General features: G+C 42.8%; 3 protein-coding genes across 10 annotated transcripts; 2 read left to right on the top strand and 1 right to left on the bottom strand.

Moving 5' to 3' along the window:
• Window positions 1–4,416: 4,416 nt before the first annotated feature.
• On the top strand, window positions 4,417–6,620 carry LOC103634238 (serine/threonine-protein phosphatase 7 long form homolog). Its single transcript, XM_020540972.3, has 5 exons — window positions 4,417–4,526; window positions 4,599–5,105; window positions 5,183–5,369; window positions 5,452–5,660; window positions 5,751–6,620. The coding sequence occupies exons 2-5, from the start codon at window positions 4,642–4,644 to the stop codon at window positions 6,052–6,054; spliced, it is 1,164 nt and encodes a 387-aa protein (XP_020396561.1). The 5' UTR covers window positions 4,417–4,526; window positions 4,599–4,641; the 3' UTR covers window positions 6,055–6,620.
• Window positions 6,621–6,918: 298 nt separating this feature from the next.
• LOC103633011 (uncharacterized) lies at window positions 6,919–8,767 on the bottom strand. The gene is made up of 3 exons (XM_008654703.4): window positions 7,646–8,767; window positions 7,379–7,571; window positions 6,919–7,295 (listed from the first exon to the last, which is right to left on the bottom strand). The coding sequence occupies exons 1-3, from the start codon at window positions 7,756–7,758 to the stop codon at window positions 6,999–7,001; spliced, it is 603 nt and encodes a 200-aa protein (XP_008652925.2). The 5' UTR covers window positions 7,759–8,767; the 3' UTR covers window positions 6,919–6,998.
• Window positions 8,768–12,794: 4,027 nt separating this feature from the next.
• LOC103633010 (protein FLOWERING LOCUS T) lies at window positions 12,795–22,725 on the top strand. Of its 8 annotated transcripts, XR_004851540.1 has the most exons (8): window positions 12,797–13,100; window positions 17,370–17,431; window positions 17,587–17,670; window positions 19,043–19,083; window positions 19,695–19,767; window positions 20,045–20,107; window positions 21,105–21,321; window positions 21,938–21,982. XR_004851540.1 is itself a non-coding variant. In XM_008654699.3 (5 exons), exons 1-5 carry the CDS (start codon window positions 12,903–12,905, stop codon window positions 21,954–21,956), a joined length of 537 nt encoding a protein of 178 aa, XP_008652921.1. In that variant the 5' UTR covers window positions 12,795–12,902; the 3' UTR covers window positions 21,957–22,725. The 8 variants fall into 8 exon arrangements, 1 of the variants encoding a protein (XP_008652921.1); XR_004851539.1 differs by lacking the exon at window positions 19,695–19,767 and having other exon boundaries at window positions 21,938–22,725; XR_004851542.1 differs by lacking the exon at window positions 21,105–21,321 and having other exon boundaries at window positions 12,802–13,100; window positions 17,587–19,083; window positions 21,938–22,725.
• Window positions 22,726–23,367: the final 642 nt, after the last annotated feature.

The following is a 23,367-nucleotide window of genomic DNA, read 5'->3' as shown; positions in this document are numbered from 1 at the left end:
AAGCCACCGAGCCCACGCGACGTGACAGCCGTCCCAACTTTTTTGCAAATTGGCCCTTTTCGGGTTTTTTTCCCACAAATACGCCCCTGACAGTTTCATTTCAAAAAATGGACCCTTATCTCGGCGCCGTCATCATTGGCGCCGAGCTTCCATGTGCCGGCGCCAATACTATTGGCGCTTATACGTCAGACGTGGCGGTTGGCTGGCAGTGACGTGTCAGGGGGTCGGCGCCAAGATCTACGGCGCCGACCCCCGTGTCGGCGGCTCAACACGTGTCCGGGGGGTCGGCGCCATAGATCTTGGCGCCGACCCCCTGTATTCAACCTCTGTCGACCTTCTGTGCAAAAAAAATTGAACTCACCGCCGCCGCACAGACCCCGCGCCGGCGCTGCTCCTTCCCCGGCCCGCGCTACTCCCCGGCGGCGCTCCACCACCGGCCGGCGCCGCCCCGCCCGTCACCGGCCGCCGCCGCCCCGCCCGCCCCCGGCCGGCGCCGCTCCTCCACCGGCCGGCGACGCCAAGCCCGTCCCCGCCCGGCGCCGCTCCTCCCCGGCCGGCGACGCCCCGCCCGCACCCGGTCGGCGCCGCTCCTCCCCGGCCGGCGACGCCACGCCCACACCCGGCCGGCGCCGCTCCTCCCCGTCACCGGCCGCCACGCCCACACCCGCACGCCACCGCCCCGCAAGCGCCCCCGCCGCCCCGCCCGGCGCCGCTCCTCCCCCGACCGGCGCCGCCCGGACACGCCACGCCCGCCCCCCGGCAGCCCCGCCACGCCCGCCCCCCAGCAGCCCCGCCAGCCCTGACCGCGCCGCCGCCCCGACACGGCCGGACGCCTCCCACCGCCGCCGCACGGCCGTCGACCCGTTCCGGGCGCGCTCCTCGGTCGCGCTCGCTCCTCGCCCGCGTCGTCGACGTTCATCCCCGACCGTTTAGGTAAATTTTATATGGTTTTTGTTTATTGTGCAAGCATTTTGTGTTAATTATGTTAAATTGTTTTGCTATAATTTGTGGTTTTTTGAATGTGATGAATGTTAGTTATTGTGATAAATGCTAATTTGATTGAATATTATGAATGTGAGTCAAATGTGCATGTTTTTTATCCTCCCCGTGCAGGGGAGGTGCTGTCAAAATTTGCAATTATTATATATGAGTATTTTATAATGTGATAAATGCTAATTTGATTGAATATTATGAATGTGAGTCAAATGTGCATGTTTTTTATCCTACCCGTGCAGGGGAGGTGCTGTCAAAATTTGCAATTATTATATATGAGTATTTTATAATGTGGTTAGTATATTAGTGGGTGGTGGTTATATTTGTACTTATTTAGGTACAAATTAGTGGTTTGTGGTTAGGTAATAACCATCCACAGTTTATATTGAATGTTTAATTGGTGTTTCAAATAGATGGACAATTTTTTGAGCTTGTATCATGGAGGCAATGTGGAACAAGATCCGTATGGAAATGCCAAGTTCATTGACATGCGACACGTGCCGGTACTATTCGATGGTAGACCCTCCTTGAGAGATGTGTTTACAAAGGCTAAACAAAAGTTAGGTTTCCATCAAGCTGATGACATTGCGGTTGACGGAGTGCTTAATATCGGTCATCCACCAAATGTCATAAGACGAGTCATCCCAATTGATTGTCAACTGGATTGGGATAATTATATTACTTCGGCTATGAAGACCCATTTGCAACTCATGGAGGTTGTGGTGCGTCCGGTTGTAGTAGACCGTCCCCCTGAAGATTTTGATCGTGCTATCGATGACGTGCCAACTGTTCCTGATGCTCAATCTGGCCCCAATTTGATCCCATTAAGTCAGCCAGGAGATGGTCTGCAGACAGATTTAGCTGCGTGTATCCCTTTGGCACAAACCAATTGCAGTAAGTCTTATTGGCATTACATCTTCATTTTGGACCATGAGCACTTTGCTCATTCCATTTGACGTGGGACTGATCATCTTGTACATGTTGCAGGAGAGACTCCTACTCTTGTGGTTGATCCTCAGACTGAGGCACGTGGCTGCTTCGGTGATGGTTTTATTGCCTCCAACAGTCCTGAGTTTAGGAATGAAGAGGAGCCATATGACTTTGCTATGGCTGCCGATTCAGATGATGATCGCCCGGTTGGTGAACTCACAGAGAGTGACATTGAGATGTTGCAACGTGTTTTTCCAGACGGTCGGGATCCTAGAGTGCATGAGTTCAGCGATCTTAGTCTTTCTCATCAGGCAAATGCAGAGGGCAGGGATGATGAGCTGCTTGACGCTCCTGAGGCCGGTCCTAGCATGATGATTGAAAAGGGTAGGGTCTTCAAGGACCTAACTGCCTTGAAGAGGTGGTTGCAGCATTATGCAGTCTTACGTAAGAGGCCGTATAGAGTACTTCATTCGTACGAGAAACGTCGTTACACGGTTGTATGCGACAAGGATAACTGTTCATGGAGGGTTTGTGCTAGGATACAAAAGATCACCGCAAAGTGGAAGATAACAAAAGTAGTGGGGCCACACACATGTGCTGAACATGAGTTAACGATGAAACATCGCCAATTGACATCAACCCTCATTGGGAAGCGACTTATGGGAATACTGCAGTCGGAACCAAATATGAAGGTTAGGACAATCATGAGGATCGTGGAGAATGTGTTTGATGGGTACAAGATAACATATGGTAAAGCTTGGAGGGCTAAGCAGTGTGCGTGGAAGATGATATATGGGGACTGGGAGTCTGGGTACGAGCAGCTACCTGTTCTTTTAAATGCAATGAAGGCGGTCAATCCAGGCATGCATTATGAGTACATCCCTAAACCAAATGCATGGATTGATGGGAGACAGATATTCTTCCGTGCGTTCTGGTGCTTTCCCCAGTGTGTGGATGCCTTCCGGCATTGTCGTCCTGTCTTTTCAATTGACGGCACGTTTCTTCTCGGCAAGTACCAGGGCACTCTTCTAATTGCCATATCCGTTGATGCAAACAACAAGCTAGTTCCCCTAGCATTTGCTCTGGTAGAGAAAGAGAACAAAGACAGTTGGGGCTGGTTCCTGCGACTGGTCCGGATACATGTGGTTGGCCCAGGACGGGAAGTTGGTGTAATATCAGATCGGCACCAGGGAATACTCAACGCGGTCCGTGAGCAGATCGATGGGTACCCTCCTTTGCATCACAGGTGGTGTACTCGACACCTTGCTGAGAATCTTCTGCGTAAGGATGGTGTCAAGGATAACTTTGAGCTTTTCCAGGAGACATGTCGACAGCTGGAAGACAAGTTCTTTAGAGAAAAGTTAGAAAAGCTCAAAGTCGCAACAAATGCCGAAGGTAGAGATTGGTTGAATGGATTGATGCCGGATTTGGAGAAGTGGACGAGAGCTCACGACTTAGGTGGATGGAGATATGAGTTCCAGTGTAGTAACATGGCCGAGTCATTCAACAAATTATTGTTGGGCATACGTGGTATGCCGGTCACTGCTATAGTGACATTTACCTTTTACAAGCTTGTGGCATGGTTCAATGATAGACACACCCACGCAGTTGGATTGCAGAATGAGGGAGAGAGATGGGCTCCAAAGCCTAAGACCTTTCTAGAGAAGGCAAAGGAAAGGGCAAACACACACACTGTTGATTGTTTTGACTTACAGTCAGGGACATATGAGGTATTCCTTCAAGCTGGTACTACTTCTGACGGCGAGTCACAAGAGTCGAGGAAGCATGTGGTTGTCCTTAATGACTTGTCATGTACTTGTGGCGCACCCAGGCAATACCATTTTCCATGTTCTCATCTAATCGCAGCTGCTCGAGCTCGTAACTTTGACTTAGAGAGGAGGATACCTCAAGAGTTTACTATTGATAAACTAGTGTTGACTTGGAGTCCAAGATTTATTCCTTATCGTGACGCGGGTGAGTGGCCTCCGTACGATGGCCCAAAGTATGTCGCTGATCCAAGTAGTCGTTGGACCAAGCGTGGATCCAGGAAGAGGACGAGGCACAAGATGGTTATGGATCAGGTTGGTGGTAGGAGTAGAAGGGGAAGGAGAACACCATTTCTTACCGACCCCGAGCAGTATGAGTGTGGCAAGTGCGGTAGACTTGGTCATAATTCACGCACTTGTCGTTGGCAGATTAGCGAGGTTTGTATTTTTAGTTTAATGATACTACCTTAATTTTATTTAATAAGGCTATATTACTTACTAACATTAATTTCATTTTGTAGGATGGCACAGTTCCACCTTCTCGACCCGTTCTACGACGAGAGCCACCGGGGGCGCCTTCTGTCGGAAGGCCAGGTATTTAATTGTAAATATCTTTTGTAGATTTGTTGTTGTACAAATGGTGTTGCTTATATAATATTTTTCCGTGTAGGACCTAGCAACGCTTCGTTCTAGGACACACAATGGGTTCCTAGACATAGTGTTCGACGACAGGTACACTAATTACCTCAGACGAGCAGGTCTAGATGTAATATCTTACCAGTTACGACGCGGGTTGCCTACTATTGATTCGGCGGCCATTACTGCACTTGTGGACAGGTATTGTTATGATTTTATAAAAATATTCTTGAATCATTGAGCTCTTTTACACTATTTTTTTTAATTATGTAGGTGGCGTCCTGAGACACATAGTTTTCATCTTCCTTTTGGTGAGATGACAGTCACATTAGAGGATGCACAGAAGATACTTGGACTCAATGTTGGTGGCAGAGCAGTGACAGGCCAATGTGACTCTGACGGATGGAGGGCTAGAGTTGAGGCCTTTCTTGGTAGGGAGCTTCCTGCTGAGGGCGTTGAACGGACTGCTGGAGTAGGCATCACATGGCTCCGTCAGTCTTTTGGTGTGTGCCCTGCTGATGCTGATGAGGCTACAGTCCAGTTCTATTGTCGAGCTTGGATCTTGCACATGTTTGGTTGTGTCCTCTTCCCAGACGCCACAGGAGACTGCGCGTCCTGGATGTACATCCCATGTCTAACCGACTGGGATACAGCTGGACAGTACAGTTGGGGCTCCGCTGTGCTTTCTTTTTTGTACCGGCAGCTTTGTGAAGCTTGCCGTCGTACGTCCTCCTCTTCGTCTATAGGCGGTTGCGTCTACCTCCTGCAGATATGGATGTGGTACGTCTTGGACCGAAGTCTTCAAAATTTTATTTAATAAGGCTATATTACTTACTAACATAAATTTCATTTTGCAGGTTTCGCATACCAGTTGGTCGACCACGTGTTTTCCAGCCTAGACCCTGGCCATGGATGATTCATGGAAATGATCGTCTTCGACCGACGTATGCTTATATTTGGGACCAAGTGGCAGCTCCTTTTGCGAGAGCTAAGAGGGCATACATGGAGTATGTTAACGAGTTTGACACCCTTTCTGCCTCTAGCGTAAGTACTCAACAATGAAAAACTTATCGTTATGAAATTTGTTTTATTATACTTAACATAGATTGCTTCATTTTTGTTTTAGGTCACATGGCAGCCATACAACGCACCTGAGTATGCTGGGATGATCTTTAGTGTAGTATGCAGCAGTGAAGATGAACTCTATATGATGCAATGTCCTTTGGTCTGTTTCTGGTGTGTTGAGTGGCACCTACCTCACAGGGTTCAGAGACAGTTTGGTAGGAACCAGCTATGGCCGGTTGAAGATGTTCCTACTTCAAAGGAGCTACACAAGTAAGTTCGCAATCTATAAATCCAGTTTGCAATTTATAACATCAATCATTCTTAACTTTGTGTTATTTATATGATATGATTTGTGTGTAGATTTGACCGGCGGAAGCAAAAGAAGATAACGGACTTTCGTCAACATCATCTGATATTAGTAAATGATTGGGAATCGGGTGCTGAGAATGTATATTCCAACGATGAGTTGCACAACAATAGTGATTACAGGCGGTACCAAGCTTGGTACCAGGGTGCGACTCGTTGTAAGCTTCGCCAGCAGTGGACAGCGGAAGACTACGCCGACATTGATTCTTCAGACGATGAAGAAACGGAGTATGACCTGACCACTAGACTGGGAACCCAAGTGGAGGCGGCACCCATATTAGATCGAGTTGTAAACTAATATGTCTTTGGCATGCAGCGTTTATCTAGGCGCCTACGTGGAGCTGCTGCTCGCTGTGGCTGCAGGACTACTGTTGCACATGACGTCCATGTACCATCGTGTACCGACACAGCAACGCCCTCCACAGGTCTTGGTGCTGGCTTCGACTACGATCACGACGAGATAGGACCTTCACAGCTTGAGGGGGCTCCTTCGACACAGCCATTACAACCACAGGATCGTAGGCGACACCGCTCTCCACAACGTTACACTCCAGGCACCGACGCTTTAGGCAAGGGTAAGACTAGGAGACGTTGAATTGGTTTGGACTCTATGGACTTGTTATGTAACGTATGAATTATATAGACTTGTAATGGACTCATTTGGCCTCTACGGGCTTGTATGACATTTTAATGGACTTGTATGAATTCTATGGACTTGTAATGAACTTGTTTAGACTTTTATGAGCTTGCTTGGAATTGTTTACAATTGTATGCACTTGTATGTTATGCTTATCTATGAGTATGTCTTGGATTGACAAAAAACAGAGAAAACTCTGCCGAAATTTTGTGAAATTGTTGGTTATGTCATGTAGCCTTTACATAACTATTACATAGCCTTTTCAGAAGCATTAATTTTAGGACTAGCATCTATACTTTTCAGATCCATTTGGAATGTGGGAGGATACTATGGGAGGATACTATGGGGAAGGCTCAACTCAATTTGGAATGTGGGAGCACTACTAGAAAACTCTTATGTATCAATTGCTTTTAGCGTGTTGGTTATCTATTTCAATTGCTTCAAGTCGCCTTCAAGAATTGCTTTAAATCTACTTTTCATCAATTATGTATTTATGTAATTTTTCATCAATTTGAAGGTAATTCATTACGAAATATCATTGTTCGACAATACATATTACCGAATAATAAGTTCATTATTACATAACTTCAAATAAAACACCAATACTACTGAGTACAACGGGGCCATTTGCCTTTGCGAAATGCATCAGGGTTCTCCTCCATTGCTTCCTTTGCACGACGTGCACGCTCAAGCTTCTTCTCCTTATCTTCCCTGCATTCAGCAACACGCCTCATTTTCTCTTCGTCTTCACGTTGTTGCTCGGCAGCAAGCTCCTCTCGTCTTTTTTTCATCCTCTCTTTGTCCTCTGCATCCCACTTTTGAAGATTCTCCAGCCACTTCTTATCTTTCTCTGATATTTCGGTGTCAATCCACTGCTCAAAATCACATAGCGGTGGAGGAGTCTACAAAATGTGCAATTATTAGTACGCAAAAAACATTTACAAAAACATTCACAAATGTAAACATATTACAAGACTATTCTCACCATTAAATTCATCCGACGTTGAACAACAGTTGGCTCAAATGCAAAGTTAGCACACATCCAATACCTCTGTCGATAGGTGTCATGATCTTCAGACTTATCGACCTTACAAGGATCACCACAAAAACACATAGGCACTGGAACACCACTTGGCAAAGGCAGCGGGTCGAAGGCAGTTCCGGTCAAAGGACCCTTCCTAAATTTCCATAAACTCTATAACAATCAGAAATATAATAGACTCACAAAATAAGAGGCAGATCCAAAACTTACCTTTGTTTAGCATATTTACCACGCCTAGACATCTCTAGTTTAGAAGAATTGAAATGAGCACAGCAACAAGCCAGACGTAGGGTACTATTTATAGGAACGTACCTCGGCGCCATAGATCTTGGCGCCGAGGTAGGCGTCGTTGACCGGGCGCCTACCTCGGCGCCAAGATCTATGGCGCCGAGGTACGTGCCACGTCAATCCAGATCACACCGGCGTCTGACGTATAAGCGCCAATAGTATTGGCGCCGGCACACACATGCTCGGCGCCAATGATGACGGCGCCGAGCTAAGGGTCCATTTTTTGAAATGAAACTGCCAGGGGCATAAATGTGGGAAAAAAACCCGAAAAGGGCCAAATTGCAAAAAAAGTTGGACAGCCGTCGGGGCCGCGCGTGGGCGTGGGCGGGGACGCGTGCCGTGTGCCGCTCGCGATTACCAGACATAACTACCTGCGCACTACGCCTTGCCTTTTTTCACACTTCTTTTATTTCCGCCACTCCTCCGCCCCCGCGCTTGCTTCGCTTGCGATTTGCGATGGGTCACACCGTCACAGACAGACAGATAGGCCATTTCCCGCTGCGGCGGCTGCATACATGATACTATCTCATTCCATTCACGAATATTTGTGACTTCACTAGTTTATTTTTAAATTAAACCGTAACAAATAAAAAAGAACATAGAGAAAATATCAAGCAGTACAGCTTCGAAAAATTCTCCCATACCTTTTTCAGGTCACCAGGACATGCAAGCACACCTTTGGAGACCATTTATGTCCCTGACTAGCTTACCGTCAGGCGGTTTGAAGAAGAGTATGTTTGGTTCAATCTCATGCCAAGCAACGGAACATGGAAGCTTCTCATATAGTCACTGCAAATCATATCCAAGTACACTTTTCCAACAGATAAAGAAAACAACAAAAGAACTAGAAATCCTATACTCCCTCCTTCTAACCTTATGTGCCATTATAATGACACTTATGGCGTGTTTCAGTGTTTAGAGCGCACCACTGGCCAGGCAACAATGCTTTACCCTAGAAGATCCAAACCGATGTCTATGAGTGTCGTTGTCTATCCACAGCCAATGTTGCTTGGACGTTGAATCCAAGGAGGATTGGGAGGATTAAGATGAATAATGAGGAAATGATTGATTCAAAGAGCCCTTAGAGAGAGAGAGAGAGGGGGGGAGAGAGGCGTGTCAGATCGGCATGTTCATCCTAAATGACTGTATTGGCCCCAAAAAAGTTTGCCTCCAAATCAACCGCCAGTGGTCACTCTGTTTTTTCAGCTTTTACCCACTTTCTGTTAGTCAAAAGCCAGAAGCTGGTCCATTTTTAGTCCATAATAATATAATTAAATTTTATAGTTTTCTCAACCTTTTAACTAAGAAAGAATAAATGCAAAGGTGAATAATAGATCAATTTGTAGATCATGAGCTGACTCGTATGAAAACTCCAAGTAATCACAAATATCTCTTTCTCTACACCAATATTGGAGAGAGGTCTAAGGACCTAAGCAGAAAGTGGTCGTGAATTCATAATAGAGTTCAACCACAACGATCGAATTAATTATCCACACCGTGAAACTTATGCTACTTGAGACTATTTAAGTAGAAAATATTTTAGAGTCATGGCATAAGTCTCTCTTTTCTTCTTTTAGGTTCCGTTCGGTTTGATCTCAATTCATATGGATTGAGTAGAATTGAGAATGTTTAAATCCTAAACAAATTAAAATTCTTCTTATTTTTTTTCAAACCAATCCAAATCATGTGGTATGGAAATAATCGAACAAGGCCTTAGAGTTTTCTATATATACAATTTTTTAATGTTTTGATGAGAAATTTTTGACTTTCCATATACAGAAAGAGAGACTATAAATGATGTCCCTTATCTCAATGAAACTGAAGGGACGGATAAATGATAGCAAATGCTAGGAAGTGAAATAGAATAAAACATAGCCATTTCGTGCTCCCCATGAGATGAGTCATGTGATGGAACCACACTACAAGGAAATTTTAGGAATTACTAAAGAAACTTCGGACTCATGTTGTTCACCGGTTGAGAGGAGTTGAACCTAGCTATTGAGTAGCTTCTGCGGAAACAAAGTAAAAGCTAAAAAGCAAGTTGTAAGTAGTTTTTTTTTGGTGTGTTGATAAGCTAAAATCTATTAAAAATCAATAGAAAAAATCCAATAGATATAAACCAAAAGCTAGAAAGCCATATTTTGAGGAAAAAAAAACTCAAAAGTTGTAACTCAAACAAACAGACCTGAAGCTTAGCAAACAAAGCATAGTTAGACCAATCTGTCGCTGCATTCATGGTTTATTCCGTCTTGGCTGCCATTTCTGTAATACATTGGCTCATTTGGCGTTCTAGTTTCGACGTGATGTGATCCATGTGCTGTGTTACGAAGAAACTAGTCCCACTTTAGTTGCTTAAATATGTTTTAACAGTTATGATCTTTCTCGTTCCAAATGTACGGGATTCCTTCTTTTTTTACAAATGGTCCTCGTGGGACACTTAAGTTTTCTTTCTAAATTAAAGTATTTTATATTTGACCACATTCATAATAAAGATTATCAATATTTATAATATCAAATAGATTTATGAATCTAATAATATTTATTTGACATTCTAATATTTGGAATTTAAGATTTTTGACTTAGAAAAACTAGAATTATAACAAACTTGAATTGTTTGACCTAGGAAAAACTAAAATAACGGACGGAAGTATTATGATACGTATAAAAAAGCATGCAACTATTTCCAAACATAGGCTCCATCATTTTACGGCCCGGGTGCGTACGATTGGGCCCAAACGCCGAATCACACGGTCCAAATAGCCCCGAATTGAAATCGAGCAACATTGCAGCTATAGCCTTTTTCTACTCTGCCATCACATCGACATTTTATCAGACGCTAGCTATTGCTGCTTGTCGTTTCCTTTGACCTCGTTCTCGTCCACTAGCCTGTATGGGGTACGGAGTAGATGGAGTGCAAGCGAGCTCTCGTCATTTTTTCCGCAAACGTTGTCCAAATTCATTTTCCAGGGGGCACCAGTCTAAACAAACCCAGAAATGAAGTGTAACCAATCTGGATCAACCAGTCGACTGAGACCACGTATATATTGCAAAGGTCTTACCTCTAGAACCATCATGCAATGTTCAACCTTACCTCTAGAACCAACATGCACTGTTCGACCTTTGAAGATTGACATGAGGAATTGGTGGTGCCAATCATCCAATTCAATGCCAAAATTCAATCTTGTAAACTTCTGGCAAACAAATTTGCAGACAGCAAGCAAGCATAGGGCCCCAGAACTCCAGCATTAGCTATTAGCAGCTGAAACACGAACCAAAAGAGTGTGCTATTTCGATGCAGATTTTCAGAATGATAAGACTGCCCACCGGTAGAATAAATTCATCTCTTACCTAGAGATGATGCACTGACTTTAGCAGCATTTCCAGCTGGCTGGCGAACAGTGTAGAGAGAGCAGAGGCCAGAGGGAGGCTGGCATGGCAAGAGCTCATCCACAGAAGCTGTGTCTCTGGGTGCAGGCTGTTTGCAGTGCGGGGGAGTTCCCTGGCGCCTTTTGCCCCCTTGCGATGTCAGAACTTTCAAAATCCAAAGGTGATCTTCTGCCTTTCTGCTTTTAACGTCCTAGTGGAGATGCCCATCTGATCTGCAAGACAGTACCTATACTGCCTTTATTCCAAGAGATTGATAGACGTTGAGTATATTCCATTCAAAAGGGTTTTGTGTTCTCACTGCAAACTTGCATGTCTTCAAGCAACTTGTCCAAGTACACGTGCAAATCTAATAGTAAAAAAAAACAGTTTGCACTCTGTGCAGTTATGATTGCTGGAACAAAATGAGAACCCTGATGCATAAACATGTATTCATTTTCATACATTTGTTGCTTATAGTCCAGTATATAGTCTTATATGCTATTCAGAAAAAAAAAGGCCAAAGAAGCCTGGGACAGTACCGCGTATAAGGTCGAGGATGGCTTTTAGAGTATAAAGTAGAGTATAACGTACATGATATAGCAGGCAGTGCCCCTCACCTTTTATTCCCTGCTGGAAGACGAAAAAACAAATCTGCATGGATTGTTTATGTCAGTTGCAGATATTGACGCTTATGTGGAGGGCCGAGGCAGAATGTGGCGTTCTGGCTGGAACAAGTTGAATGCAAGCTCTATGGTATGACGAGTCTATCTATTCTCAGAAGTTCTAAATGGCCATTCGCGCCATCGAAAGTGTAATTTCTTCTTGCATAGGCATTTCAAATGCTGCGAGGAATCTGGAATAAGTCCATCTGATAATATTAAGACATTGATGCGTCGAATCAGGCCAGGAGATGCTTCTTTGGTTCCTGTTTGGTCCAAATAATCCTCTACATGCATACATTTGTATTCAGCGGACGAGGGGCAAAGCAGCAACATGTGAATATAAGACAAAGCCACAACGGTAGCATTAGAACATGAAAATAGACATTTAAACTGAAAATGAACAGAGAAGTCATGCATGTATTGGGAAATTGTAGATAAGAACATGAACCAGGTAGGGTCTTATGGAACAAGTCCACAGAATAGTTTTCAATCAAAGGTGAAGAGTGAAGTGCTCCATACCTCAACTGCTGTCAAGGAAAAGCAAATAAAGAGAAGAAAAAAAGACTTCTAACGACCTGACTCTACCTCCCCAGGTTTCGTACTGCTGCATTGTGATGTTGATCCAAAGAATCTTTCTACGTCTACGTGCTCACCACTCAGAGAAGTATCGTTGAACATGAAATGACACATCGTGAAGCTTTGGCCAAGCCCCGGCAAGGCGCCATGCAGGGGAGGCTACCTCTTGGAGCTTTAAACATACACTCTTGATCTTTGGAGAATATATGCATATGAAAAACTGACCATAGATATCATCCACAAAGATCGTACAGGCCCAACTATAACTAGGCCATCTGGAGGTTGATAGGTGCTCTACAAGTCTACATGTCCATGCAACAAAGAAGCAATTATAAGGGAAAATAATAATATACGGAGTAATATTAAAAGTAAGATTCTATCTTCTTATAGTGCTCAATGGAATGTTGTGAACATAAAGTGGATGCTTCACAACTAATATAAATTTACGAAGGACTGCTCTGTTCTTCCCACACAAAAAAACATTTCATAGCCCTTCCGCCACACTATAGACTCCACCTGGTTGTGGCTCAACGAAGCTCTCTTCTATAGCCACCAACTCAATTGTATACTGAACTATGTCACGAGGCAGGGATCCTTTGGCATTGAGCCAGGTAATTGGTGATGTGTTGGATCCTTTCATAAAGTCAGCAACGATGAGGATTAATTATGGTGACAAGGAGATAACAAATGGCACTGGACTACGAGCATCTGCTGTTCTCAATGCACCACATGTTGAGATTGAAGGCCACGACCAAACAAAGCTCTACACACTTGTAAGTGACCATAATTGATTGTAGGATCCTGATATGTAGAGTGCATGTGTTTTGGCATTGCATTGGGTAAGGTGAAACACTGAAACATGACTTTGCTTGCAAGAAAAGGTTCAACTAAGAAAAAATACTATCATGTGACAGGGGTAACACGTAGTATCACCAGAGTTAGTGACCCGTCACCCAAACACTAATTTATTAGTACTTATGTATTTTCTCTTTCTGAAAAAAAATACAACATAGACATGTTGTTCTACTTAGAATAAGCGATAAAGTTGCACAAATGGTGGTTTACAAAAGTACGTATAACTCTTTTTTTTCACGGAAACGCAGGAAGACTGCGTGTCATTATATTAAGAAGAAAGAAAATTAAGGTCCTATAGTACGTGTCACACCCGGATTTTAGGGGCACCAAGACCCGGGAGCGAACATAATCACCAGGTGTGCTGGGACCAAGTCTCACACATATGATGAATCATGGCACAGGATCGAATGTCACATCTTTACTATATAACAGGAGTTCTATACAAAATAAATAATTACATTATAAGGAGACAACGGTCCAGCAACCCAAAGTTGACTGGGAGACGATGGCCTAGATCTCTCACGAACTCATCGCAGCATCCTCCATGCGCCTCATCCTGTGGTACCTGTTCTTGACCTGTGGGGGGGTGTGAGACAGCAAGAGTGAGCTCACATACGTTCATCGCTCAACAAGTTGTGGGGAATAATGTGCATGAACTCGCCAAAGGTGGGAGCTCACGTGAAGTGTAAGGCTTACCAAAGAGGATGGTTAGAGCTGAGCATTGCTTTTAAAGTTGGTCAAAATTTTATTAGCAATTACTAAGTATAAGTAAACACCAACCCAATTAAGTAGTAGAACAAAAGTAACAACCTCACCTGCGATGCAATGCATATGACAAATTGAGTTTAAGTTCCATAATTTAATCATGTGAGGGTCCGAGCTGCTCATGACCGTGAGCACGGCTAGTATACCAGTTTTACACTATGCAGAGGTGGCGCATCTTTACCCACAAGTCATGTTACCCATCTGCCAAGGGATCGCGACTTCCCATACACCTCTACCGAGGAGGCGAGGCAGGGTAACACTACGAGGCCTTTACAAAGTTCCACTAGCTTCAGAAAACCCGCTACAGTTTATAGGAAGCTCCAATGCAGGAATCCCTTGCAGGACCGCCATCGCAGCAAAATCCTCCCGAGGGCCTCCCTACACTGACCACTCCCCTACTGCCCTTGCCCCTTTCGGGTAAGGTAGTCTTCCACTAGCTTTCCTAATTAATCAGCCAAGGGCGTCCCATTAAACCCTTGTGGTAGCACTGTTTTCCCGGGTGGTCGCTCCATGTTCCAATTAACATAATGATCTTATCATGAACGATAAATAACAACGGATAACAAAAGTATAATCATGAGTAATGTATCTTCATACCCAAAACCACATAAAGCACTAGCAAGTACTACCCAAAAAGTTCAGTGGTAAACAAGGTATAAAGATAATCAAACTAGGGTAACCTATTGGGTCCCATCAAAATTAACCTATGCAGATCATTATGATTAATCAGAACATGGCTGGGTAAAAGAAGTGATCAAGGGCACAACTTGCCTGGGACTTGAGATTCCAGGTACCAGGATGATCTTCAGGTGACACGTATCCTCACTGCTAATCGTAGCAAACAAACAGGCAATGTATAGGCAATATTAACATCACACCAAACATGTAAATAAATACACAGTAATAATCTAGACATTAAACTAGGATCACAGGAACTGGAATCATTAAATTTGGAGTTATAGAATTCAAGTTATGAATTTCCTAAGGTTTAATGTGATTAAAATAGGATTAGTTGAGAAATTAATTTTCTAACTGAGTTCATGTCAAAACAGTGACACAAAATGATAAACAATGATTTTATAAAATTATAGGAATTGGAATGAATTAATTTGGACCAAATATACATTTCCTATGAATTAAACAAATTCTAGCATTTATTTTTGCATAAAAATCATTTTCTAATTCCTTTTTCTAGATTTTATAATTCTCTGGACTGGGCCACAAATTCCAGAGAAATCAGGGGCAACGGCGCAAAAGTATCTAAGACTCAAAACTACCTGTCTATGGACTGCGGGTTGGTTTCAACTATTTACAGGGACTCATACGCAAAACCAACAGCCGAAAGGGTATCGGCCCATCGGAGCCGACCGATGAAGAAAGGATGGCCCAGATTAGATTCATCCCGCGGATAACTGATGCGAGACTAGCACGGTCAGATTCCGATCCTACGGTCCAAATGGATCCAGCGCCTATACGAGTCTCAACCGATTGATCCAAGATCAACGGCTAACCTAGCCCCGGCCGAAACGTTACGGCCAGCCAATCTCCACCACATAGACTCTATCCAATGGCTAAAATGCGTCCCACCAAGGATCTAATCTCAGCCCTTCACGGAGATCTAACGGTCACGATTTTCTCTCCTACCTCCGAGCTCCGCACGGCGGCGACATCAGGAAGCGCGGCGGCGCACGCCGGTGAGATGTACAAACGACGCATTGATCGCCCTAAACTTGAATCAAAACAGAGCTAAACGCTGCGCAGTCAGAGGCGGACGTCCGGGGAGCCATCTTACCGGTGTTTGTGTCGTGCAGACCCCCGGCCGCGATGGAGTGCGGACCCGCGGTATTCACAGAACTCCGGCAAGCAATTCCATTGCTCCCGACCACCCAAGCTGCACGAGGAAGCGCCCGGACCATGCGGCATACACCGATGTAGATTCCCGACCACAAGCTGGGGCCGAAGGGACGACCGGTTCGCAAATTCACGGCAGCGGCGGCAGCCCGATTCTCTGCCGCACACTACGTTGAGGAAACGCTCGGTCCAAAGGTCCCACACGCCGGTGATAATTCCAGAGGGTTGGGCGAAGTTCGCATTTATACCCTGATGCGAGATGAGTCCGACCTGTTGCTTGTAACAACCTAGCGAGCATCGCGCGGAATTCATGGAGCAGGGTGCTCACAAGCGCGAAGAAGAAGGGGATCCGACATCCCAGGCCCACACAACTGAGACACAGCGAGGCAAGGACGCAGGCCCACATGGCGGCGAGTGCCGGCGACGCGACTGACCCACGAGGCCGACAGGCGCGTGCGGTAATGGGCCAGATGGGCCACAAGCGCGGGTGAGGGTAAAAGGAGCAGGCAGGTCCGGTTTGCATTTTCTTTTCTTCTTATTTTAGTATTGTTCCTATTTTCCTTGTTTTGTTTTCAAAATTTGATATTTAAATTCAAATTTGTGACAGAAATCAAATGCATAATTAAAGTGCTATCATGAATAATCATAATTATATGTATATATTTTTCTTTGTATTGTATATTCTTTTCCATTTCTATTGCATTCTCTTTTCTTGATTCCTTTTCTATTTTTAAATTCTATTTTTTTCAAACTTAAACTTATCTCATACATTTGATTACAAATACAACATACAAGAAAACTTTAGCATGAGATGTCTATTTTATTTATTTATTTATTTGACCAATATAATTCCTTTGTTTGAATATGCACAGAATCAAGAAATCTCCAATGGTTCCATAATCCTAAAACCTTACATAATATTATTCTATTTATTTATCTTGTTTTTTTATACAAATTTTGGGCTTTACAGTACGTATATCTCTCGACAATATAACTATTATGAATTATTGATTAGGTTGAACAAAATGTTGTTTTGAGAACAAAAACAGAGTATCTCACTAGATGGTATTTGTTGGTTGTAGAAAGAACACACGGAATCCTTTTGTTGATCCAAGTTCATGTACCCTGCATACTATTTTAGAATATGCTTCTGCACCCTATCTTGCTTCTCTGCTACAAGGATATTGTACAGGACAAGGCCTTACAAGTACATTCATTGCATGGCAAGCTCTGACGTTGCTGCCTCTGCCTGTGAACATTCTCCAAATCCATCGTGAAAAAGAAAAGAGAAAACTACCGAAAGTCACAGATAAATTACTCCCACACCCGTAGCATTCTACCTTGCACACAAACACATTGTGCACCAACATATACTGCACATGCACAACATGGCTGTAAGTGCTTAACTTGTGCTTTATCACAACTAATGAATGTTTTTTGTGAAAAAAAATCAAACCTTCCAGTAAGGTGACCAAAAGAACTCTGTTTAACCCCTGTTATTTGCTCTCTAAGTCTCGGCTCCTTTATAACACAAAATAAAAATGCTAAAGTTCAAACTTACCTCTTCTAAGGTTATGGTGGATCCTGATGCACCAAGTCCAAGCAAACCAGAGTACAGGGAATATCTGCATTGGTGAGCTTATTATATTTGTTATTCAAATACAATGTTGAGTTGCATCGTTCCTAAACTCTGGTTAGCGCCATCTTTCTGAAAAAACAAATGAATGCTGCTTGGCACATTGTTTTTATGTTTGTGGTTCAAGAACCCCTTACCTAGATAACCTGCAGGATTGGATGCAGCCCTCTCAAAAAGGAGGGGGTGTTTTTTTCCATCCATCAACATCTGAAGAACTCTTGTTAGTATGCTAATGGGTAAGAAAGCACAGTTTCTGTGACAGTGTAGCTTTTTGTTTCCAATCACTGTAATTCGGTTAACCTAAGTATCGTTGTTCAGATTGTTATTTTATTGTCAACAAGTATTAGTTTTCAGTTGAATTGATATCAATAGCATGGAAATAAAATGTTGCAGATTTTTTTACATTATAATAGTTTCTAAATTCGTCAAGAAGATATTTTATAAACTCTGTATGGACAGGGTGCTCTGCTCTCAGCAGGGCTATATATAAAACTGTCAATTAATTACTTCATGGATAAATTGAAGAGAACGGTCATGGGCCCAAATTCTAACTTGACTACTTTAATGTTATAATTCTCAGCTGCTATAATTATCAAACAAAATAAGGTAAACTGCTGCTATATCATTTAATCATATAACACATTAGTTACAAGATTGACATGAAAGATATTGCATATATGCATGCATACAGTTACAGTTTTACACTTATTTTGATAGTCTGAAACTATGAAGAGAAAGGCTTGCACTGCTTAGAGTAGAGTTCAAAGAACTCATCAAAAGAACCAAGTGGTATTGCTACTGCTTACGCTATGATATTGCTAGCATAATACTTACCACACTCGTTTAGGAGAATCCTGGAGGTGGCCAAAATTCCACCATGCCAGGGGGGTATGCCAGGGAGACCCCCTCTCGCCAATGCTTTTCATCCTAGCTATGGATCCGTTCCAACGCATCCTTGACCTAGCAACTGACCAAGGTACTCTGTCCCCATTGCCCCAAGGGACGACCAGATGGAGAACATCCCTGTACGCTGATGACGCGGCCATTTTCGTTAGCCCACACAGAGAGGACATGCGGGCAACCGTTGAACACTGCTTCCTCGTGTCCCTGGGTGCACTGTAATTTTTAACATGTACTTACGCTCTTTTCCTATCTTAACTGGAAGGCAGAGCTCCTGCCATTTCGTTTCAAAAAAAAAAATACTTACCACACTCAACTGACAATTATAATTGTTTAATTTACAAGAAGAATAATGTAACATGATCGCCATTTGCAACAACAAAGTGTTTCATTTAGTTATTTGACCAAATTCTAGATTGCTACTTGCTACTAGGAATCAACCACCAGAGTGTAAATAAAAATCTATATAATACATCATATTTATTTTAAATGTGACCTATGAATTTGCACAGCTGTTATTAGTAGAAAACAGACTCTTACATGAACATCGATTTTCCAAATTCATGTATGTTTTACATAGTTGTGTACTTATTTTTTCCAATTAAAGTTATTTAGTTGATTATCTACAATACATAAGTAATTTTGATACCAATCAAAGATCTAAGGAAGGCCCTTGTTTCTTTTCATCTTGTTTATTTTCTATTACAGGTTGGTAACAGATATACCAGAGGCAAGAGACATACGTTTTGGTGGGTAACACCTTACCTGACCTCTTTTTACCGAATTAGCATTTAAGACATGGATCTTTAAACCATTTTTAGGACTACAACTTCGAACATTATTGTTGCACACAAAGTGCAAACAACTCCAGATTCATGTTGTATCAAAATTAAGTATACATAATATGTGGCATCTTCCACTAAATATAAACCCACCAGCACTTTGCTCTTGGAATTGTGACAATGAAATAAACATGTGGTTAGTTAAATGTATGTCAAATGACAAAACATATGATGATAGTAAAGGATTTAAGTAACTACAGAAGAACCACTACTGCAAATGTAACATGTAGAATTTGAAGAAAAAAAAAACTGCTATGAAAGATATGGCTTTGACGAAGTAACTACCTTGGTGAGAAAATGGTCATGTGAATTTCATTTTACAAAGTTGCTATGTAACACATCATTTACAATGAAACCTTTAAACATTTATCTTATGATGTGTGCATGTTATTATGCCTGGCATCCATGATTAGTATTACAGATGATGTCAATATTTGAAGAAAGATGCATGTGTGGACTTATAGCAAGTGCAAGAATTTTGTAGTGGAACTAAATCTGTCTAAATTATTCCCTACTAGTTGCAAGTGGTGCCATGTAAAATACCAGAATCCAACATCTACACCAAATACTATCTGGCCAAGTGCATGCTAGGTAAATTTAATAAGACACTATCGTCTCATCAGACTTTCTGGTTTGGTTCAATCTCCTTAATTGCCACGCTCGCTTATTTTGAATGCAATTTCATAATTTTCCTACCTTTTGGATTCAGCACCATTCAGCAATTGAGAAGAATATGATAGATAATTTTATTGAAGACTAAACATAGAGAGAATCATTTTAATATTGCATACCTAATAATCAATGCAAAGCACTTTAGAGAGAGGGGAACAACCCCCACTCTAATGTGACTGCACCTATTTTGATGCAGGTTAAGCAGTTGCATGGTTGTTATTTGTTCAACAGCACCTCAAGTTGAGGATCTGACATCATGGTATTTTCTGTGGGACCCACTTGATCACTTTAGTCAGTGTGGCAATACTTACTTCTACAGGAAATCAAGTAGATGGGTATTATTACCTGCTTCATTGCATGACAATATACAATACTCAACTAATGCTATCTTCTGTATGGGCCCACAGAAATAAATGATGCATCTATAAATGAAACCTGTGAAGTGTCCTTCAGAATTTCAAGTATTAGAACTTAGTGTTTAAATTAAATATGGAGATTATAAGGTGTCAAAATGTTCCGCGACGTAGATGTCTCCTTCAGGAAGCTTTCAACCAGATCTCGAAAGCACTATATATTAGCATGATGATACTAAACACATCAATGGTTATCGATCATTATATGAAAAAAAAAACTGGATTAACCTAGAAGGAACTAGGTGGCATGTTACTAAGAACAAAATAGGCATCCAAATTTGCCTCCGTGAGGACTTGAACGGGCATAATCCAAATCCTCTTATCATGTTAGGCTGGCAGATAGAAAAACTTCTGACTGCAAGAAAAAAAATCAAGAACATTTTAAACAAATGAAATAAAAGTAGCACACCTCATCCTTTTGTGAATTATTCATACTTGATGAAACCTAAGCACTACAAATGGTCTCTCTCTCTCACCCACTTTGTGTATGCTTAATAATGGGGATATTCCACTTGTACACAACATGTGGTCAACTTGGATATTTACTTTAGTTTAGATGCTATAAGGGGCTGCACTTAATATGCTATAAGTATAAATAAATCCATCATCACAACCTATTGTGTGTGTGTTTCTTTTTTCTTTTGGATGGGTGGGGTGTGCTGATTTTGTTTTTCTTTTGTGTGTGTGTGTGTGTGGGAGGGGGGTATAGTGCCAACTGAATACAATGTTGAGGTGAGCAGGTAGTGAAAAACAGTTAGAGTCATTAGTACAAAATGGTTAGTGCTAGCCTTCACCTTAAAAAATACAGAAAAACATTCTAATAAGGAATGCACATTTTTTCAGGCAACGAAATAGTTCCCTATGAAAGCCCAAGGCCACCAGCTGGAATTCATCGAACTGTTTTTGTGCTATTCAAACAACAAGCTAGACAAACAGTTTATGCACCAGGATGGCGGCCAAATTTCAACATCAGAGACTTCTCAGCAATTTACAATCTTGGACCACCAGTTGCTGCATTATACTTCAACTGCCAAAAGGAAAGCGGTGTTGGTGGCAGAAGGTAGGACAGAATTTTTATATTTTATAATAATATAGCAGTAGATGTTAAATAAACACTAAATCGCACAAATCCAAAAGGGCCCTCTCTATAGATAGATAACATGGTTGGTTCATTGGGCATTAACATCTCATCCAACACAGGCGCAAAGTCTACAGAGGTTGAAGTACCAAAATTTAGGAATACTTAAAAATCTAAAATAAATACTTTTCCCCTCAAGATATAGTGAACAGAATTAGAATTTAATGCCTTGATTTCCTTGGTTTGGAACAAATTCCTTTTAGGAGAGGGGTGTTCTTTCCTAAGGTGCTGAAGGCCATAAGCAAACAATGTATCTCAAGAGGTGCCTCTAGCATTGTTTACAAAAGGCAAAAGATCTCTTTCCAAGTCAATAAGTGACGGAATGCTTCGCCACCACTTCAGACAATGGCTATTTCAAGAAATTATACAAGCCTACACAAGAAAAAGACACACATAAAATCACTTATCACAACAAGCCCCCTCCCCCTTGTTTGTGTTTTTGTTATAGTGACACAAGAAACCAGACATGTTATTCTAGGAGAACAGTTTCGTTAGACATTTACCATTTCTTAACAATATTGTATGGTTTGTTTAACAGGTTCTTGGGATCAAGCTGAAGAACAGATACAGAGAAACATCTACATCAAGGCAGTACCATTCACAATTCAGTAATCAATCCACATAAAACAGTTGAAAAGATATGAAACGTTAGTTGACAGTTAAGCTCTAGAGTAATTGACTCATATTATATGAAACAAACTAGCATTTGGAGGTCATCTTCCTATGGTACCCACCACAATAAAGATCACGATGTTCATATGAGAAGAAGTGTTCATTTACAGCAACTCATTGGTGTTTAAGTTCAAGTATCACAAAACCTTAATGAGGTATATATCTGCTTCTGTTTGGTGGGTTCTCCGAAGTCCAAACAGAAAGGGAACCATATCACATGGACGTGGCCATCCTGCGTGCTCAGATAGCGCGCCATCTGACAACTAGCAGATTGGCCGGCCCATCCTTCCAGAGTTCCAGGTTACCTTCTAAGGGCCTCACACACCCAGCCGTAGGCAACGCGCATATGAAACTCAACCGGAGAGATGCAAACCGAAGTTTGCTTTGAAGTTTGAACCATGCGGCCCACCATTTGGCACTGCAGCGATACCGAACAAGAAAAAACGAGAGAATCACAGGGGTGGGGACTGGAGGAGATACATTACCTTTGAGGAGAAAGAGAATCGCGGCTGGACGAAGACGAGTCCAGTGGCAGAGGAGAACGTAGGTAGGGATGAAAATGAATGTAGCTTCAGCCACCTGTTTTGAATGCTGCGGGCTATAATGGATATAGACAAAATATTATAGAAAAAAAAGAAGTCGTTTCAAAATAAACCTCAGCGAACCAGCCTTTGTCTTTTCTCTTTGATAATGAATAAATATGATATAGAATCTACTATATAAATTGATATTCTTATTTTTAACATTAAACTTGTAAAAATTTATAAAAGATAAAACTCAAATTTATCATATATTTTCTTAAATCTCTACTACCTATTAAGTCAATAGTGTAGACTATAGTACCGTGCCCTCGCCTTCCCCTCTCCCACATCTCGATGTCTGCGTTGTGCTCCTGCTCACGCTCTCTTGCCTGCAGATTAGTATTAGACAATCTCTACTACTCCTTAAGAGATTAAGGAGGACGTCCACCACCTTCACCACGGCTCCCCCTCCCCCTCCCCCCGCTATGCGCGAGCGCCACGCACGCTCCCGTCTTTGTCCCCCCCTCCCTCGCCCGCGTGCCATCTCCGTGACCCCGCCCTCACCCTCGTGCCCCGCCCGCGCGCCCTCGCCCTTGCCCCCGCCCCGCCCCGGCTCCGACTCCCACACACGACGCACCCATGCCCCCGCCCGCGCGCCCCCTCCCCGTGATTCCAACGTCATGGCCACGATGCCCACGCATGCCCCCCTCTGTCCCCTCGACGCTACGCCCTCCCATCCCCAGTACCCACCTCCTTCGCGCTTCCACCCCTCTCC

The sequence above is a fragment of the Zea mays genome, chromosome 7 (genome assembly GCF_902167145.1).
Source record: "Zea mays cultivar B73 chromosome 7, Zm-B73-REFERENCE-NAM-5.0, whole genome shotgun sequence".
NCBI classification, from domain to species: Eukaryota; Viridiplantae; Streptophyta; class Magnoliopsida; order Poales; family Poaceae; genus Zea; species Zea mays.
The sequence above is the reverse complement of the archived record's forward strand: the minus strand, read 5'-3'. Positions and strand labels throughout refer to the sequence as shown.

What these genes read in the sequence shown, in the direction of transcription:
- LOC103633010 (XM_008654699.3), top strand. Translation starts at nt 12,903, where the DNA reads ATGTCACGAGGCAGGGATCCTTTGGCATTGAGCCAGGTAATTGGTGAT. An exon ending in TACAGGGAATATCTGCATTG is followed by an intron (nt 17,432 to 19,042) that starts GTGAGCTTATTA and finishes TTTCTATTACAG; the next exon opens with GTTGGTAACAGATATACCAG. An exon ending in GGCAAGAGACATACGTTTTG is followed by an intron (nt 19,084 to 21,104) that starts GTGGGTAACACC and finishes ACATTTTTTCAG; the next exon opens with GCAACGAAATAGTTCCCTAT.
- LOC103634238 (XM_020540972.3), top strand. Translation starts at nt 4,642, where the DNA reads ATGACAGTCACATTAGAGGATGCACAGAAGATACTTGGACTCAATGTT. An exon ending in CTCCTGCAGATATGGATGTG is followed by an intron (nt 5,106 to 5,182) that starts GTACGTCTTGGA and finishes TTCATTTTGCAG; the next exon opens with GTTTCGCATACCAGTTGGTC. An exon ending in ACTTCAAAGGAGCTACACAA is followed by an intron (nt 5,661 to 5,750) that starts GTAAGTTCGCAA and finishes ATTTGTGTGTAG; the next exon opens with ATTTGACCGGCGGAAGCAAA.
- LOC103633011 (XM_008654703.4), bottom strand. Translation starts at nt 7,758, where the DNA reads ATGGCGCCGAGGTACGTTCCTATAAATAGTACCCTACGTCTGGCTTGT. An exon ending in GGTAAATATGCTAAACAAAG is followed by an intron (nt 7,572 to 7,645) that starts GTAAGTTTTGGA and finishes ATGGAAATTTAG; the next exon opens with GAAGGGTCCTTTGACCGGAA. An exon ending in AACGTCGGATGAATTTAATG is followed by an intron (nt 7,296 to 7,378) that starts GTGAGAATAGTC and finishes CACATTTTGTAG; the next exon opens with ACTCCTCCACCGCTATGTGA.